General features: G+C 41.6%; 1 protein-coding gene across 1 annotated transcript in view; it reads right to left on the reverse strand.

The window, feature by feature from the left end:
* Positions 1-2,461: 2,461 nt before the first annotated feature.
* LOC147871627 (kelch-like protein 10) overlaps positions 2,462-14,903 on the reverse strand; it is a 128,746-nt gene continuing 116,304 nt past the window's right edge. Inside the window, exons 8-14 of the mRNA XM_087360528.1 lie at positions 13,076-13,327; positions 11,493-11,772; positions 9,604-9,840; positions 8,272-8,441; positions 7,793-7,953; positions 6,802-6,960; positions 2,462-4,289 (exon numbers count right to left, since the gene is read on the reverse strand). Coding sequence (XP_087216654.1) covers positions 4,270-4,289; positions 6,802-6,960; positions 7,793-7,953; positions 8,272-8,441; positions 9,604-9,840; positions 11,493-11,772; positions 13,076-13,327 — 1,279 coding nt within the window. The 3' untranslated portion in view covers positions 2,462-4,269. The remainder of the gene's footprint in view (positions 4,290-6,801; positions 6,961-7,792; positions 7,954-8,271; positions 8,442-9,603; positions 9,841-11,492; positions 11,773-13,075; positions 13,328-14,903) is intronic.

Here is a 14,903-nt window from a genome sequence, read left to right on the forward strand (position 1 = left end):
AAACCTTCACACAAATTGGTAACAGCTTGCATGGTAGGTTCAAATGTTTGTTATACAAACGTTTGAGTTCCTTTAAAATTTCTTTACGAATTTCTTACAGGTTAGTAACAATAATACTAGCGGTCGAGACTTCAAACTCATTGACTTAACTATCGAATATCGAATCTTCTGGATTAGGGAATTTCCAGATCGATTTATGCTCCCAAAACCAATCCGTTATCTATTGTTTGACGTTTAACATTTATTTCCTTAACAAACCCAGTTAATATCCTAATGCTAGCACGTATGGATCATGTCCATGACCTGATTAATAAGTGAGGCAAGCAATAACTTCGATCTTTATGGCTTATGTATCTGTTTGTGAAAGGCTTGAATAAGAATGTTGTTATTCGCTGATTATAACTTGAAGCCGCAACCGAATAAATTAGAAAATATTAAAAGGAAATTTACCAGTTTGCGCAATTACCGGTTTTCTTCAGTTTAAAATCACACGTACATTTGAATTGATTTTAACTACTTTAAATTTCAGAGCACTTTATTCCTTATTATTTGTTATTAATGTATTTAAGGGCAAAATAAATTGTAATTCCATCATGGACGCTGTTGGTATTCGTGTGACGTCAGGATAAATAAGAAAATTTTCTACTTTTAGTGTGTGCAGTGCTCTTAGACATAGTTCTTCAGCCAGGTGTGTCATTGCTGGAAATGACGTATGTAAATCTTTGGACGTGTTTAGCATAAACTTTGTTTCTTTTGAGGACACTTTCTCAGATCTAGAGAGTGGTCTTGCTTGGTTATTTGTTTTAATTCGATTATCGCTTCTATGTTCTTTCCTTGTATTGTTTTAGTATTTTTTAGTGTTTTACATGTATATTAGTGTTTACATTGGTAGTTTATTTGTTTTTGTATTTAATTTGTATTTTTTGTCAGATTTATCAACACATTTTAATATTTTAGGTCTCTTAATTAAATACTTGTGCAATGAAAACGGATAGAACAGGAAGCGAAAGGAATTTTTGAGTAGGCCCTGGCTTCCGCAATAAGAGATGTAATAGCTAATGGAGGAGGTAAGCCATGCCTTTTCTTGCCATAAATAAGGCAGTCATTAATTTTAGTGTCTGTCCATGTATTATTTACTTTGTTCCAGCTCCTTCAGTCCTTGAGAATCTAACAGTGCGCCCAACGAGGGAAAAAATTTCCATGCATTTTATTGGAACACGACGTTTCGTTACCGTGTTCGCGACATCCCGCCATAGACCCTGTCCTGAGCCACGTGAATTTAGTCAACGTCCTCACACGCTTTATGATGCTGTTTAATGTTATCCTTGCATCTACTCCTTCGTCTTCCGAGTGTCCTCTTTCAACTTTGCTTGTCTTTAAACAGACGATGAAGCTCATAATAAGTGAATGATCGAATGAGCCCTCTTGCGTCTGTCCGTGCCTCGGAGGGTGTGCCGACATAGAATGGACAGAGTATAATCTCATTCTCTTATTTATTCGGCGCATTTCGGCTGACGAGGTGGACGTTTGTCGGTCGTTTCTGCGAGAAGGTGAGGGGAATTGTAAACCAGAACGTCGCGTCGATCAGCAGTCGAAAGGCCGGATGAGCTTCTGAGGGTACGAACCTCGGCCTGGTGCCACGCCCCCAATTAACACGCGTCACAATTTATTAAGTTGGCTCGACTCACGTCTTCAGGCGATTGGCTGGCGGTGTTATACTCGCAATGAGAACCAGTTCCCTGGTACGGCTAGACGCAGATTGTGGTATAATATTAAAATGGAGCGTAAATAAATAAGGTCTTACGTGGAATCATCTGGCGCAGAACAAGGACGGGTGGCAGCCATTAGGAACAAAATAGCAAGCCTTCGGTTCGGTGATGAGCGGGAAATACTTTTGGCACGAATGGCGACACATGGACGTTTCAGTGACTTTATCGTCTGTCTGTTACGAGATCATTAAAATATGCGGAATAGTTCAAAGTGCAATGCGCTCACTTCCCGGCTTCCAGCATGAAATGCGAAGACACAGGAAAGCTGATTCTACTGTTTTGTGGAGCCACACGTCGTCTGGTGGTGAGTCTGAAAGTGACAGTTGCCTTGAACTTACCAATGAATTCACTGTACATTGCTAATAAGACACAGACAGTCAGAAATTAAGTAGTTCATTGTAGAATCATCTAAATATCGCAAGAAGTGGTTAGTAATATTTTTAATAATGATCCCCGACAGGGGCAAAGGATTTTTCGTCTAGCCTCTGGGGCCCACCCGGCCTCCTATCCAGTGGGTCCTCCCCCGGGGGTAAAGCGCGACCGTGTCGTATCCCTGGCAGGGACTCCATGGGCCCCGGACTCCCCGCGTCAGGATACGAACTGTAGTTTAGCCGAGCAGTTGCTAATTTGATCAGATGGCCTCGACGCTACTGAGTAAGGCAGCGTTTAAGGGCGAAAGCACAAGAACAATCTTCAATCGATTCCTTTATTACGAATGAGATTAAAATGAAGAAGGTTGCACAGATTTACTTGTGCTGAGACTCCTGGATATGCCTTGAGTTCCCCATTTGATTACCGCTGTCACATTTTTCTATTACTCTGTTTGTACCTTAACTAAATTCAAGTTCCTAGTTTTGTGTATTTTGTGGTAATATTTTGTACTTATTTATTAAAATACATAAATGTACCTTACAAAGTACCATGAATAAATAAATACATCTGTTAACTGAAACCATCGTCTGTTCCTTCACGACATTTGAAAAGGTTGGTACTTCCCTAAGGAACATGGCATAATTACCCGGTATATCGGGGCAACTCAGCAAAATGTACTTTTTGCAATTTTTTTAAAATATCACACGCAGATCAGAAATCGATACAAAATTCTCAGTGTGTTGGCTTCCAAATGACGATTTTCTAAATGACGTTCATGAAGCAAAACATTTAATCTTCCCCTGAAGACGGTTTCGTAACTCGAAACATGTCGCCACAAGTGGATTCATTTAATACAAGACGCAAGGCGAAACTGTTGTGTGTTGATGAATGGTAATATTTTAGATAAAATTAAACGTCTGTAAAATAATTAATTTCAAAAAGACTTCTTGAGCAGAAAATAACGAGGAGAAATAATTTCCCCTTTTTTGCTGCAAACAATATTTCTCTTTATTTGATTTTTTGTAGTTCCTACATCAATTCCTAGTTTTCTACATAATTTTCGTAAGGAAAGAAATTAAAATGAATGTGTTCATCGTGGTTGTAATAAACTGCAAACTACTGATTTTCCTGTGCCAGTCCAGGTTCGTAGTTCGATTCTCTGACGGGCTGAACCTTGAGATGAGGGGTAAACCAGGCTTTGGCATGTTAATCCGTTTTATACAAACGAAGTTCGCGTGATGAGATTATATTTGGAACGCCTTACTTCCTCCAAATGTGATTGATTTTATGAATTTTGGCATTGATTAATGTATTAAATTTGAAGAGAGTAGCGACAATCAGTTTCTTGAACGTCTTTCCTCGAGAGCTTCCGTGACACTCACAAAGCTTTCGCCTCGTAAAAGTTGTTTACGAGGCAAAAACTTAAGCCTTTCCAGATATAGAATGACGTTTGCCCTAGAGCAGTCTCCTCACTGCGATTGGGACCAATGAAATTCGAATGTGGCTTTTCGGAGCGTTTCCGACGTTTTGGGGGACGAATCGGATCGCCGCATTCAATTCAAAATTTAGGACCAGTTACTGTGATAGCGCGCTTGTGTTGTGTTGGACTTCAAGTCGTACATAAACAGCCGATTCATTGCACAGCCTGAATATCAACATAATTGTGTCTTTGCATCAGTGCGTCTCAATTCGTGAATAAATTGAGTGATTTCAACAACTGTGTCGTCAAGAATTGCACCAGCTCAGCGACTTCGCTGCCCTCCCGCGAGCGCCGCTCCAATTAAGGCCTCTCCGTTTATTACCTGAGAGTCGGAGATCCTCGCCCACCGACTGATCCTATGTCAGGGTATCCTGAGAAAACCTTTAACCCTCTCCACGCACCAAAGTAAGAAACGTTGTAACCACACCAGCGCCAGCCTAGCTACTGGGGTTGAACCCGTGGCTACATCAGCAGAAGGACGAGTGTGTGTGGAAGGACGGTTATTTTCCAAACCAACATTTTCTTGCATTTCTCCTCCTTCATTTTTGCGTTTCTCCTCCATCGATTTGTCTTTGTGTTTGTAGGCGTAATCCCTTGCATTCGGTAGGTTCTCGATGACACAAGTCGACATCTGAAATCTACGAACATTCATGTCTGCCGCCTTGTGCCTGCAATTTGAAATGTTAAAAGTGAAAACAAACAATCTTCTATCTTCCATCCGTATTATCTACACTCAAGTCAATTTTTACCACATTTCTCTGACAAAATTACAGAAAATATGTATGGGGTTCTAAAATATCAGAGATTTCAATATCGAATAAGAATAAAAGAATTATCTTTGGGAGTCGTAAAATGTTTTGCCCTAAAAATATCCATGTCTGATGGGCTGGCTCTGCCTTTGGGTTTAATGGGAAACTGCTTGAAGCTAAGGGCACAGCTTCCACCGAAATGTCGTTGCTTGTATTTTGTTTCCAGAAAACCTTAACAAAAGTTCCCCCAATCGGAATTCAATGCACGATTGCCACACAATATTTCAGAACAGTTCCCACGTGATCTTTCTTTTGCTCATGCGCATAGAACAACGGCCAACGCACTATTATAACGTAATACATTTTATTACATCGAAGTGGAGGGAGAGGTTATGACTATTTTAAGACGCTGTCACATGACTTGTGTTCTGCGCTAACTACGTTTGGTACATTTCATTAAGCCATTAGCTTAGGTCAGAATAATAAATTTAATTACACGCTTTCTTTGGAGAGATAAACGTGTCTTGTTTGAGACATGAACCCTTGACAATATTTCCCTCTAAAAATTGTTCTGGAGAGGTTCTGTTGGACGTAAGACAAACAAAAGCCAAAATAAAATGAATTTCTGTGGGATTTCTGGCTCTTCTTCAAACACTTATGAAGAAATTTGTATTCTGAGATGTTTTTGGAGCTGCTTACTAACTCCGTCAACAGATGACAGGAGACTGCGTGGTCAAACACGCCAAGAGACAGCCATTTTAAAATAAACGTCCATCAGAAATGGGAACATGATATGGATAGGCGTCGTTAAACCTGAAGGCCTAACACTTTGACGAAAGGCGAAGATTATGGCGATGCTGATGTGCTTAAAACCAGACACTTCCTGCCCAAGAGAGTGCCACTGATCAAGGAAACTTAGTCCAAGAGCTTCTTATTAATGCAGTCACAGCTTACGTCTGATTAGCATTTCCTAGTCATTCGCCCTCTGATTTAACCAATCAGCTTGACCGCAACGTCGCCCTGCCTGCTCTCATTCTACCCCTCTCAGCCACCTTTCGCGCGTTTATTCAAGGCCCTGAGTAAGCAGTAAGAACCTCTGAAACGTCGGTCACTACATGGCGCAGCATCCGCAAGATCGCGGATATTTGACCGGAAATATTTTACTTCCTAGTGCTTTTCGAAAGTAACAGTTTGTGATTATACAGCTCTGAACAACCAAACAAAGAATCAAACAAACAAAGAGACAAACCATTGATCTTCCTTGTCATCGAAATATGCGACGTGGGATTCTAATTTAGTCATCTTATAATAATAACTGATGACGAAGATCGTGTCGTCCATCACTTCTGCGTGGAGTTCATCGTAATAGAAGTTCATGGCAGGGATCTCGGTCCACGTGTTTTCTGTAGGGTCGTACTTTTCGGTATAGAGCTGGGTTGATTCTCCGACGTGTCCTCTTGCACACACACATTCCGTAAAAGGTCACAGGATATAAAAAAAGCTGCCAAAGGGAAGTTATTCTAACCCCACTCAGCGGGGCCCTTCTTGATATTCATTACTCTGTCAAGTGGCCACGAAATGTTTGGCTTTTATGGAGCCACAAGATTCATTACCTTATTCACATAAGTCGGTAGTTGAACCCCTCCCACATACTCTAGTTCCTTAAAAACATTTTAATATTATCCTTCCTTTTACGCCAATGTATCACAAGTGGTATCTTCTCTTCAAGATTACCAATTACAAATTTCTAGATGTTAGTATTTCCAGTAACTTCGATGCTTCACACTCCGACCGTCTTACAAACGGATTTACGCTCTTAAAATTGGTAATTCCGTAAAAGGAACGAATGAATTAAATACAACAAAGAAAATTCATTCCCTCTTGCATTGTCAGTTTTTGTACCAGGAACAGCTACAATTTTATTTTCGTCCTTGTAGCATCAGGAAATTGCGCCTGACATCTGTTGTCTACTTCATGAAACTGCGTGAGAAAGTAGCCTTCAAAAACAATATAAGATGGCGTTACAGTAACAAGTGACGAAAATCAAAGACTGCGAAGGAACTGCTTTAAACCGTTGGCTTTTTGGGGATAACAGCGGCAAACTGAAATTTCCTTGCTACAAGAACAAAATATTTACCTGTAAAACTGGGACTCTGTGAAAAATGGGGCTTACGTTACTTTGGATACCACAAGAGATTATAAAATGTTAGTTAGTTAGTAAGTTAGTTAGTTAGTTAAGTGTTCTTTGTGGAGAATGTAATCGAAACCACGAATCGCGGTTAAAATTACGGACAAACTAACTCTGTAATGACGGGAGAAAAATTGTGTTCATAAAATCTGAGTCACTCTAAAAAACCATGAAAACATTTCACAATAGCAAGTTCTGTCAGGAGGATAGAGGAGCATCACTCAGAATGTCCAGAGTTCTCACCCAGGGCGTACAGACAGCCGTGGAACGCGACGCAAGAAAGAAACCAACGTTCAGAGTGCATTGGTCCAACGAACGTCCATCGGTCGGTGTCCGGGTCATAAACTTCCACCGAGTTTAGATAATTGGAAGGATAAAATCCACCAGCGACGTATATTTTGTCTGTAAAAAGAAATTATGACACAAACTGTACACACATTTGGTGTAGGGAGAGGCGTTAAACTGCTCCGTGCAGAGCACAGACATGGGACAATTCGTACTTAAATTCGTAAATCTATTAAGTCCCCCTTCGAGTCACAGAAACTGCACTGTTCATCTGTTTCTTTGATTCGAGAGCAGACAATCAGCGTGTCAAAGAAGACGAGTTTAACTGATAAAATTTAACATAAACAGCATAAAGTGCTTAAATTAATGCATAACGAAAATCTTCTGTGAAACGAATTTTATTAAATTTGGTACCAGAGATGTACGGAACGAGCTGCCAAGCGGTGTCCTACATTTATAATACAATGCGCTATTCACATGAGATTATTAACTGTCTCAAAAACATATTACATCTGTGTTATATGAGAGCCAGTTTGATAGTTTGATGGTTGTTTGCATTCACTCCTAGTGTACACTAAAAAGGCAGAAGACGACGCACAGGGACAGCTTACGAGAGCAGAAGAAACCATCACGCACTCGGAACTTCAAGCCCTTGCAGTCTGTGAAATAACGAAGTCCGTAACACGGATAAAAGAATGGGATAATAGAAGAATATTGGATAATGGAACTAAGTTCAAGAGCGAAGAGGAATGCCTTGATGATGAAGGCATAAAGTTCGTCTGAAACGTCGGCAGAAGTCAAACGACAGCCATCTTCGTACTCCCCGCCGTAAGAACCTCAAATCCCGCGATTCCTTCAACCGTTCTTGCGTCCTTACACGCGGATAGACAGACAGACGCCTCGCCTTCTGCGCTAATTCACAAATTTCTGTTTCACAGGATTTACGTACCATTCAGTACAGCCGCACTTGCTTTGTATCGTCTTGTGTTCATGGGAGCGATCAAAGACCACTGGTTCGCCTTGCAGTCGTATCTTTCAGCCGTTCTGTTATAACCACAACCGCCCATGGCGTACACTGCACCTCGCAGAACCGCCACACTTAAACAGGATCTGAAATGAACAAAAGAACACGCTCTGCTATGTTCATTTATTGTTGATTCAGATGCATTTCCTCTCGAAAAACGCAATTGTTCCCTCGTCATTGTTAAATCTTAACTCAAATGAATTAACAAGCAAATCGCATTCTTAAAGCCAACTTTGTCGCAAAAGTCCTCCGACCTATTCACACTTTGCACGATGCTCCTGTATGTGAGTGGTAAAATTTTACAGCTCCTGCCCGCATTTATATCTTGACTAAGAGAGCGACTATCAGCTTTTGAAGAAGGACTCTGTTCCAAGGAGTTCCTTAGTTACCGATCTGCATCTTACCTGCGTTCATGCATAGGCGCCACCTCGCGGCATGTCTTCGTAACAGCGTTGAAGCAGCTACATGAGTTAAAGGTTTCAACGCCGTTCTCACCTCCGATGACGTAAATGTCGACACCGACTACTGCCGTGCCATGGCCTGCTCGCGGACCGATCGAGTCGGCCCCTTCCACCTGCAGGAATAACAGATTATGGCTTTATGTTTCTTTGGGTCATTCAGTCTACTGAAGTGAAGTTCTTACCTTAAGAGTCCAAGCGACCAACCACCAGAGCAGAGGTGCAACCCCCAACAGTGGACCGAAATTGCTACACCGTGGAGGGAGGCACTCGACAAAGACCGCGAGAAATTAACTTGGAGCGAAGGTGGAAACAGGAAGACTCGAAGAGAAGCTCTCGTCAAGTTCGACAGACAAACGTAGAATTAATTTCTGATCAACAGCTGACGTTTCAGGTTCGTGCGATGGCAAAGACAGATGTTTATCGACGCAAAGCTGGAGGCAGTAGGTCCGCCACCCCACCCCAAAGCCTTGTAATTCACGAGGCGTTACCACGCAGATGGCCGACAGCGACACCGATCAGTGCTTCATTTATTCCGTTGAAATCCACTGACGATTAACGATGTCTAAAATCAGCAGACAGGTTGCCGTGACAGGTGAAGTAGGACGCTTATTGTAAGCGGTATTTAAGGAAAACTTCACATCCGTCGTCGATTCCTATTAGAACTTAAATTGTACGAGAGATTGAGCACGTGAGTAATTTATTTATTTATTATTTTGACGTAAATACGTCTATGAGGAAGGGTCATTCGGCAAAAAAGTGGAACGAAAAAGGGAAACTAAAAAGTGTAACTTATTTGTTATGTTATTTAGGAAACGTCATCTGTTTACTCGGCATTGATGTTACCTATAAAACATTACATTGCCTTACCTTACCTTCATTACATTACATTATATTACTTTACATTACATTCAGCTACCACAGAGCCATCTTAAGCGTAACTAATTCAAGTTGAATAAGCAAAGTCTTAATCAAACTTTACTCAATTGTAAAGAATGTATAAAGAAAATATTTAGAATAAAGCAAATATATAAACTTCCTTTCCGTATAGACGTATTTACGTCAAAATCTCCGGAACCGTGGTTCCGCTGACAACTTTTAATTCATGTCTTTGAAGCTTCTCTTAAAAAAGTGTTCAGTGCAATGGAAATAAACGAACACGAAATAAAGAGGCTAAGAGGTCCTTGTAATTAAGTTTAGCAAGAAAGAGGAAAAGTAGTTTTTCTCGGAGGCGTCATTTAACAAGCCGCGGTAGGAGTAGAATTTTGTGCAACTCACCACACTCCACCGGTCAGCAAGTGCGTCGTACGCTTCGATCACATCTGACGGCTCTTCGTCGCGACCCCCACCAACAGCAAACAGAATGTCCTGTGGGATTCGCGGGTAGGCAATCATTGGTGTCACGAAATCCTTGTCTTCCTTCGTCACCATTTCTGAGTCGTGCAGAAACGCGAGCGTCTCCGAGATCATGGGACTACACGCCTCGTTTTCCATTACGTACGGGTGCTTTGACACCTGTTGAACAGTTCAATGTGGACCTTATTAACTTTTAGGAAGTGACGCCATGTTCCATTGCAGAGCACACATGAAATTCACACATAATTTGGTTGGGAACTCACCGAAATAGACTTGGTATATGCAGGAAAATATGCATTTTGATTTATGTAACGACGCTCTTAACAAATGCACGGGTTGTGGAGAGAAGCGAAATCAAGTTTAAATCGATCTTAGAGAAAACTATTGAAATGTGTTTCAACTGAAAGTTAAATCCTTCAGTATTGGCTGCATTTTGAGTTACATTCAAAATTATAATTTATTTCTCGTCTCTCCCGTACGAGATGCACATTCTTTTTGATTTGATAACTTTAATTAATTGTCAAAATTACGTAGCATCGAAAGAAAATTATGACAATTAGTTGCTTCGAGTGCCAAGGGAGGCAACCTTCTGCATGTTGATGGTTAGGTGAAAGGTCCGTCAACAGAGCAGCGTGTGATTATGGGCTCAATGTCTTTTAAGAGCCATTGCATGTTTCGACATTAATTGGTCATCGTCAGGTGGTTCTCTTTAAGTGTTCGAAACTAGTAGATACGAATGCTAAACTGTAAAGACACTTGAAGCAGTTAACATTTTCATGAATCTGTGCGATTGTTTCACAAGTATTCGTAAGAGGCGAGTGTCTGAAATCACAGGGCATTTGACCTTGAATAGAACATTTTTTCCTCTCGGGTTAAAGCGCATGATGAAATGGAAGAAGGAATATCTTAAGTTGTAAGGCTGCTTCGTGAGATTACGTTTAAAATATTTGAATGTTAAAGCTGTCTATGAATTTGAAGCCCCTCGGGAAATTTTCTCTTGGATGTAAAACGAATCTATCTTGTTGAACTTTTCGGATATCTGTTGTCCCTATATGGTCAATCAGCTGAAGATTATCATGCTAAGTGCTCATCGTTGGAGATACTTGAAATTATTATAGCAGCTAAGATAAGCTTCTTATGGCAATAGGATCTTTGGTTAAGTCGAACGCTGCGTCAGAAGACGCGATTAATCTGTTGGAGGATTTTCCTATTCGAGCTGAGTGGACGTTTGAATTTAGTTAACGGTGGAATGCTGAAGTTGAACTTAAACGCTTAATGGATCTTAATGAAAGCTGAGACTACAATAAAAGATTGTAGCGCCGACGGACTGTCAAACTTAAAGACGATGAATAAAGGACGATCATTATCTCCAACATTTCTGCATAAAAGGACGAATCGAATATTTGTTTTGCACATACTCACGCGTATGCGAGCGTGTTACCAGCGTCATTAAACAGGTTGTTATTGTAACCATGGCAACTAAGAGAATCTGGGGAATTCTTACGCAGCAAATTTTGCACAGTAGAAGGCATTAAAATCATTGTGTAGTTTTACACGTTGTTATTGTAAGATTTTAACCAGAATTGGAATATGTCAACAGATTCTGTTAAAACTTGTTAGTATTAATTCTAATGAACATCCGTTTAGACGTTCTCGAGCTGTAACTGCGGACAGACAGACAGACGGGCTTACACGTGACGAAGAAAAAGGCTCACGATTTGCATTAATGGGTTCTGAACACATGTGAATATGGAATTGAAAACGCGGGCTTCACTTCCCATAAACATCCACGATTTCAGGGGCATACTGACCACCTCCTTCAAAAACTTTGCATCAAGTCGTCCAAGTCTGACTCCCTTCAAAAGTCCTGCGATGTGGCCTTTCCTGTTGTTCGGGTCGTGGTTGATCCACCGGAGAATGCACTCCCACACAACTCTCTCGTTCCTCACGTTCAGTTCCTCGTCCTCGATTATCGCTTGCAGCTCCTCTACAGGCAGTTCCAGGAGTTCTTTGCTCTGATGAGACACTTCCACGAAGTGGCGCAGAACGAAGGGGCGAGATTGAGTCTCGAGGTCGGCTAAGGAGTGTAACCTGCGACAGCGAAGGTAACGCTGACACAATTAAACACTCCAGCAAGAACTGGATTCTCAAGCATTTGCACACCACAGTATTTCGCCTGCAGTTTTTACCTTAGCCCTTTGGAGTCCGAATGAGCGAGACTGAGAGCAGACACGTGGAGAGGCAACGCTGAGAGACGCTCCGTTTAACCGATCCAAAATAGAAAGTTTTCGGCTCTGAAGGTACCCAGGCAATGCCCGTTGGTCCTCGCGATAAGGTTGTAGGTTGAAACAAGGGCATGGCGTACGCAAGTGAAGAAGGCAGTGAGATGAGAAGTGTAGAATTTTGAATTCTGGCCTTAACCTTGGTGAAACGACGTTTTGGTAACTGTGTGTGTTAATCCCGTGAAACCTCGTGTAACCGGACAAAATGGGGGGAACCACGGGTCGAATGAGCGGGGAAAGGGGAACGTGGTCATGGATATGAACAAATAAGTAGAGACTCAATACAGATTTTAGTAGCCAGCGAATGATGAGGGCATGTCGAACGCAAAAGCCGACGGCAAAAGTCACTCTTGGGCGCTGTTCGAGGGAGTCCCTGTTCTAAAATAGTGAATTTATCAGTCATTCCGTCCATCGCATGAATTGGAGGTTCTGTTGTGATTCTGCCGATGTCAGTTGATTTGCTTGCTATGTTGTCCTGAACAACAAGGAGTAAGGTTTCATCATCTACGGGGACCAGCGGGTTGTTTCTTGTATTTGCCCGATATTAACCAATTCTCTAAATGTCCAGAAGTGTTCGTAATAATCAGCAAAATCTGGAGTGAGGTTAGATTAATGAACTGTACCGCGTGCACATCGATTTAAAAACTCTCGCCGGTGGAATCCAATCGCAACCGATCCGGTTGAAACTCGGTCGCTTATTGCGGGAATCGGATAATCGAGGCTCGGTCAACAGAGGTTTTGCTGTATGCAGAAAGCTGTGGGACTGAATGTTGATTTTGTTGTTGGGAGGATTATGTAAGAAGCAAAAATTCCGCAGAGAAAGAAGGAAAGAAGAAAAGGAATTCGAGAGGAAGACATATTTAGTTATGACCCTGCAATAGATCGTGATTAACGTTCCACAAGGTGAAATTATTCATCTACTGGTCATAATGATTATCAAAACATACGCAGTTAAATCAGATCTGCCCTGACCTACAACGCTTCATAATTTGTCCAGTCCTCAGTCAGAGGCTTTAATCTCCGACGCGGTACTCGACTGCTCCTGAGGAAAGCTGATTCGCTCCAGCGACGAGAGCTGGCGAAACAGCAAATGATAAATGAACATCAATTACCTTGCGAACTGAAGGATGCCGATACACTTGTCGACGTTTATCTCGTCCTTGAGGAAGTCGCAGCAGAGTTCAGTAACGCCTGGTACCCACAAATACTCAGCCGTCTCGAGCAGCTGACGCGCGTTGTCGGAGCGGATGTCCACCCAGCGAAAATAAACATAATCCAGTATCTGGGTCATCATGTCTGAGCTGAATCTGTGGAGAAGAATATCAGTCTCCTCACTGGTGTGCAGTGATGTCGTGAAGAGGGTCCTGAAACGTCGATTTGGAGAAACGGCGAGTAGAAAATTACAAGTCATGCGCATAAACTTTAAGTTTTTATGAGTCACGTAGCCAAGTAAAAGTATCTTTTTGTCAATGTGGTGGATGAATTCTTGTTATTTGAATACTTCAAAAACTTCCAGAATGAGTACGAATGGGACCAGATTAACTGCGTGTGGGTGAAGAGCTTGCGTAGGCTTAACAGAATTTAACTTAAAAATCTGAAAGCAAGCAGCAAACATTTGTACTATAGAATTTCTTACATACCCTTCACACCTTCAAGAGACATCTGAGGTTATAACAACTACTACACAAATTATAAGGCCAATGCAAATATTTCAACATACATCGCGGGCTGTACATTCCACTGATTGAACAGTTCGAAATATGAAATCTATTTGCTCTGTCAAAACATTTTCCCGACAATAAACAACTTGAAAGAAAAGCAGATGTTTCTACGCGGACTTTAAAAAATCATAACCAACCAGAAAACATTTTCCTATCACAAATTAATTGATTTGCAGCTCAAGACAAACGGAAAGATTTGGTTGTCGGAAAACACATTTCTTAACAAGACGTGAGATACGTCTCTTGGAAAAAACAAACAATGGCTCACGCTTATAATTCATTTCTCATTTAGAGAACCCAGGGCATCTTTTTTTAAAAAAAAGCAGATTAAAGTATGCACAAATACTCGAAAGATTCTCTAATAACAATGAAATATGTATTCATCGTCCTGATGACGGAGGCAGTATGACCTCCGAAACGTTGGTTAACATCGACCAGACTACACAGCGCAAGAACCCAGAAGACAGAAATCTTCATACTCATCGCACTGATGAAGGAGGTAGTATGACCTCCGAAACGTTGGTTAACATCGACCAGACTACACAGCGCAACAACCCAGAAGACAGAAATCTTCAACTCATCGCCCTGATGACGGAGGCAGTATGACCTCCGAAACGTCGGTTAACATCGACCAGACTACACAGCGCAACAACCCAGAAGACAGAAATCTTCAGACTCATCTCCCTGATGAAGAAGGCAGTATGACCTCCGAAACGTTAGTTAACATCAACCAAACTACACAGCGCAACAACCCAGAAGACAGAAATCTTCAGACTCATCTCCCTGATGAAGGAGGCAGTATGACCTCCGAAACGTTAGTTAACATCAACCAGACTACACAGCGCAACAACCCAGAAGACAGAAATCTTCAGACTCATCTCCCTGATGAAGGAGGCAGTATGACCTCCGAAACGTTAGTTAACATCAACCAGACTACACAGCGCAACAACCCAGAAGACAGAAATCTTCAGACTCATCTCCCTGATGAAGGAGGCAGTATGACCTCCGAAACGTTAGTTAACATCAACCAGACTACACAGCGCAACAACCCAGAAGACAGAAATCTTCAGACTCATCTCCCTGATGAAGGAGGCAGTATGACCTCCGAAACGTTAGTTAACATCAACCAGACTACACAGCGCAACAACCCAGAAGACAGAAATCTTCAGACTCATCTCCCTGATGAAGGAGGCAGTATGACCTCCGAAACGTTAGTTAA

Source organism: Zootermopsis nevadensis, unplaced genomic scaffold (assembly GCF_977971745.1).
Source record: "Zootermopsis nevadensis isolate Lab colony 2312 unplaced genomic scaffold, Znev_1.0 Znev_ptg000045l, whole genome shotgun sequence".
Lineage (NCBI taxonomy): Eukaryota > Metazoa > Arthropoda > Insecta > Blattodea > Termopsidae > Zootermopsis > Zootermopsis nevadensis.